The following is a 5,138-nucleotide window of genomic DNA, read 5'->3' as shown; positions in this document are numbered from 1 at the left end:
GAAGTCGATCGCTAGGCCTCTTTTCTGTGGGGTTTTAAACTGTTAACTTTTAAATTAGTTGTTGTCAAGTACCATCAAGTCCGTTCAATTCACAGTGACCCTGTATAGAGCTTCCGAGGAGTAGCTGGTGAGTTTGAACTGCTGGTCTTGTGGTGGTATGCACCATCTATGGACTTACTTATAGATACAATTCACAGCCCCATTTTCCACTTGGGGATTGGGGGGAAGAGGCACAGAGAGATCACCAACTTGCTCAAAGTCACACAGCTAAAGATGGTTGAGAGGAGATTTGAACCTCAGCAGTTTGGCTCCAGATCCCATAAAGTGGTGAGGAACTTTAATTCTGCTAAAATTTATACCATAATTTGCCGGCCATACAAAATTATGAAGTTAAAAATTAGCCTGCTCTATTTGGTCAAACATTTAATTAATTCATCCCTAAAGGAGGCCTGGAGTCCTGATGTGTCTGTGCAGGATAATGCCCTGGGCTGCAAGGTTAGTTTGAACTGCAAGGTCGGCATTCAAACCCACCAGTCGTTCTCATAAACCCTATACAGGGTCGCTATGGGTCAAACCCGACTCGACAGCACTTTACAACAACAACAGGACTCCTGGTGTGGCGCTGTGGGTTAAATGCGCAGGACTGCAAAGTCGGTTTGAACCACAAGATCGGTGGTTCAAGCTCACCAGCCGCTTCTCAAAAACCCTATACAGGGTCGCTATGGGTCAAAACCGACTCGACAGCTCTTAACAAAAACAACCACAATGGACTCCTGGTGTGGCGCTGTAGGATCAGCACTGGCCTGCGAAACCATAAGGTCGGCAGTTCAAACCCACCAGCTGCTCCTCGGATTCAAACCCACCAGCTGCTCCTCGGAAACCTTACACAGCGTCTTCATGAGTCAGAACCGACTCAACGGCATTTAACAACAACGTGATGGCTGGAACTGTAGTTGCCTTGGCAGAGCCAGACCACACCATCTCGCGGGAGGAACGTTCCCCACCCTGCCATCGAGGTAGGTGTGTGGCATGAATGAGTGGACAGTGGACAGTGGACGGACAGTGGCACTGGGGGGTGGTCCCACTCACCTCCACCAGCTGATGCCAGTGCTCCACAGGCTTACGGGGGTTGGCCAGCATCTCTGCCCAATGCTCCCGGCCATGGGGGTCGGCGGCTTCAGGTCCCACGCGGCACACGCCGATCACCTCGTTGTGGCCGATGCTGGGGGGCGGGGGGCGGTGAGCATGCGGAGACATGTTGGGGTGGGCCATGCACCATTCCCCCCACCCTCCTCGTGCCCGGTCCGTGGCCGGCTCACCAGTCGTAATCCACCACCGCGATGCTGAGCCCCACGTTCTCCACGCTCTCGGGGGCCACGTCGAACACGAGCGCCTCGTTGTATGTGGGGTTCAGCGTGTTCTTCTTGATGGAGGTTTTCCGCTTTTTCAGACGTCGCCCCTCGCTGATCAAAGAGGCTTTCACGTAGGGGTCTGAGGAAGGGAGAGAGTACTGAGCCCCTTCTCCCTCGGACCCAGTAATGCCCGCCCCTAACCCCCTCCTCCCTCTGAACCGGGGATCCGACCCCCCAGGTCCCTACGCTCTCAGTCCCAGGAGTCCAGCCCTCTCCTCCCTTAGACCTGGGGGCTCCTGACCCACCAGCTCCGCCTCCCTGAGGCCCAGGAGTCCTGCTCCAATCAGACCCAGCCTCCGGATCCCCTAGCCCCCTCCTCCCTCAGACCCAGACGTTCTGACCACTGGCCCTGCCTTGGGGCCCACCTGAGAAGCCGGTGAGGTCCATCGCTTTGAGGTTAGAAGCTTTGATTATGGTCACGGTGAGGCGTCCAGCCGTGGGGAGGTAGCAGAGTGAGAAGTTGAGCTCCCCAAGATCTGCCTTTTCCTGCAGTGGAGATAACGGGTTCAACTAGTTCCTGCCTCCATCTCCTCGTCACTTTTTCTTTTCCATTTCTCGCCTGAGGTTCTTCCCCTCAGACATCCAGGGCTCAGGCTTTCAATCCACTTAACAATCTGACTCGGGGCCAAGATTTAGTAACTCCCGGACCACAGCTGCCGGCTTCCCACCCGTCCTCTGGGACCGTCAAAGCCTATTTGTTCTGCAGGGAAGATGGGAAGAGGCTTGAGTGGGGGGGAAGATGGGGAGAAGTGAACTACCTCAGCAAGAGGCAGACCGAGACTGAGCGACATAGAAAGACCCACAGAGTCTCAGACAGAGACTGAGACCCAGAGAGAGAGGAAGACAGAGACAAAGAGAGAGGGGGACAGAAACCCAGACAAAGGGGAGGGGGCAAAAGCTTAGAGAGGGGGGGCAGAGACCCAGAGAGAGGGTGAGAAGAGACCCAGAGAGAGAGGAAGACAGAGACAAAGAGAGAGGGGGACAGAAACCCAGAGAAAGGGGAGGGGGCAAAAGCTTAGGGGGGGGGCAGAGACCCAGAGAGAGGGGCACAGAGGCTCAGAGACAGAGGGAGGACAGACTAGGGGTAGCAGAGACCCAGAGAGAGAAACAGTAACCAGAGGAAGGATTCTCATTGTTTTGGCTCCAGCCCTGGTCCCTGGATTCCCCACACTCACTGCCCTCAGGGCCATTGTCCAGACTGACCCCTCTGCTCTAGTGCCTCCTCCTTCATCACTCAGAATTATTGTCGTCTTTCTTTAAGTTCCCATGTCCACTAAGAAGTCCCTGGCAGCCTAGATAGGAAGCTCCCAAGGACTGTCTGGGGTCCTGAGGCTCAAATTTGGAAAAAGAAATAGTTGAAGGAATGAATGAGTAAAGACATGAAGTAATATCATCATCACTAATAATGAAAACCCACTGCACTCTCATGTCAATTCAGACCCATGACATTAGAACTGTGAGCCACAGGTTTTCCTAGACTGTAACATTTATGGGGAGTCCCGGTATGGTGGTTGAGGATAAGCACTGGACTGTGAACCATAAGGTTGGTGGTTCAAACCCACCAGCCGCACCTCAGAAACTCTATACAGGGTCAATATGAGTAGGAACCGACTTGATGGCACTTAAACAGATCTTTATGAAGACAGTTAGCCAGACTGTTTTTCTGCAGCACTGCTAGGTGGATTCGAACAGTCAATCTTTAGGTTATCAGTCAATGGAAAATTGTTTGGGCTATGCAGGCTCCTCAAGTGATAAGAAGAGGTAAGAAAATGAGGAGCAACAGATACAAGGAGACAAAGATGGATACGGAGGAGGTTCCTTTGTATGAGACTACCATGGGTGATGATAGAAACTGGGGATTGGTGGGACGGTTGGGTACCCTGGGAGTGGGGGACTTTGCAATTAGATACTTGATTCTCTGAGCAAGTGTGGGGGGAAGGCCCTGTGAAGGTGAGGGAAAAAGGGCCGTAGGCATTGGACTAAACTGTATCATTGTATAGCTGGTGAAATTGAGGATGAGCACGGTCATCCACTAGGTAGCTACCCTCTCCTGATATGAACATATTCTCAATCTCCTTAACCACAAACACACACCAACTTGACAGAAAGTTGGGATCCTGAGAAATCCACACATTAGAGATGGAGCTCTTAGGTTTGGGGTGGTCCAGAAGAGGCCAGGACACCCAAAAAGGACCTACCTGCAAGCAAGGCTGGGAGTGGAACTGAACAGACATACAGAAAACTGAGGTGCTAGAGGGTGAGGTCATCTGAAATGGAAGGGATAATGAGAATACTGGAAGTTGGGGTCCTGCAGTCTGGCTGCTGGGGGAATTTCAGGGTATCAGAGGATTGGGAATCCCAGTATGCCTGAAGCCTGAGGGGACAGGTTCTTAGGATGCAGGCTATGGTTGTTAATTAATGCTGTCAAGTCAGTCACAACTCAGAGCAACCCTGTATAAGGTTTCTGAGGAGTGGTGGCTGGTGGATTTGAACCACCAACCTTGCAGTTCAAACCGACCTTGTGGTCCAGGGTTTATCCTACAGCGCCACACCAGGACTCCGGATGCAGGTAGGGACTGTGAAGAAACAGGGGTTGGAGGTCAGGGGTTTGAAAAATTAAGCCATTCAGAGATGGGAAGACTGGGGCTTTCAGAATTCTGGGCATTGGGAAGTTAGGAATCTAGAAAGTTGAAGCCTAGAACCCAAACCCAATGCTATTGAGTTGATTCCAACTCACGGGAGCCCTGTGTCACAGAGTAGAACCACCCCATAGGGTTTCCAAGGCTGCAAATCTTTCCTGGAGCAGACTGCCACATGTTTCTCTGAGGAGTGGCTGGTGGGTTTGAACCATCGACCTTGCCATTAACAGCCCTATGCTTAACCCCACTGTACCACCGGTGCTCTTTATCAGATGTCAAGGGGTTTTAAAACACACACACACACACACACACACACACACAAACTAAAACGGCTGCCAAGGAGTCAGTTCCGATTCATGGCGACCATAAATGTTACATCGGAGAACTGTTTCTTAAGATTTTCTTGGCTGTCATCTGTACGATGCTTTTCTTCTGAAGAACCACCTGGTGACTTTGAACCTCTAAACTTTTAGCTAATGGCCAAAGACAAAGTGTTTGCGCCACCCACAGATCTCCAAGGGTGGTCAGAGGTTGGAACCTCTGAGGGCTAGGGCACAGTGTTGATATTTAACAAGTAGCGGGTATAGCTGTCTATGACATCATCCCCTCTTGTTTCTTGTATGTTTTCAAAATGTCTCAATAAAGCCAGTGCTTAAAAGAAAAAAATAAGTCAGGGGAGGTGAAGTTAGAAGGTGAGGAGGTTGCAAACCAAGGGGCCCGGGATCCCGGGGAAGGACAGGCAGAAGCAGGGGCACTGACCGAGCCGCCCTCCACTATATCCCTCCAGAGCGGGCGGTCGGGGGGCTGCTCCGCCAGCTCCAGCAGGTTGTCCAGCACCACCTGGCCTATGAGGTCGTGCCGCGAGAAGCGGTCGAAGTCATAGACGCTGAAGTGGAGTTTGCGCTGCGCTAGCTCGGCCAGGGGCACTGAGAACTGAAAGGTCTCGTTGAACACAGGGTTCAAGGTCTTTCTGTGCACCTGTGGGGAGGAGAGGCGAAAGGAAGAAAGCCATACTAAGCCAACAGCCCCTCCTCCCTCAGACCTAGGAGTCCCCGCCCCCAGCCCCTCCTCCTTCAGACCCAGGAGT

General features: G+C 52.2%; 1 protein-coding gene across 1 annotated transcript in view; it reads right to left on the bottom strand.

The window, feature by feature from the left end:
• Positions 1–5,138, bottom strand: part of SYT3 (synaptotagmin III) — a 21,306-nt gene that overhangs the window by 4,364 nt on the left and 11,804 nt on the right. Inside the window, exons 4-7 of the mRNA XM_006868141.1 lie at positions 4,811–5,029; positions 1,778–1,898; positions 1,320–1,491; positions 1,090–1,222 (exon numbers count right to left, since the gene is read on the bottom strand). Of these exons, the coding sequence (XP_006868203.1) occupies positions 1,090–1,222; positions 1,320–1,491; positions 1,778–1,898; positions 4,811–5,029 (645 nt within the window). The remainder of the gene's footprint in view (positions 1–1,089; positions 1,223–1,319; positions 1,492–1,777; positions 1,899–4,810; positions 5,030–5,138) is intronic.

This window comes from Chrysochloris asiatica, unplaced genomic scaffold, assembly GCF_000296735.1.
Source record: "Chrysochloris asiatica unplaced genomic scaffold, ChrAsi1.0 scaffold00116, whole genome shotgun sequence".
NCBI classification, from domain to species: Eukaryota; Metazoa; Chordata; class Mammalia; order Afrosoricida; family Chrysochloridae; genus Chrysochloris; species Chrysochloris asiatica.
The sequence above is the reverse complement of the archived record's forward strand: the minus strand, read 5'-3'. Positions and strand labels throughout refer to the sequence as shown.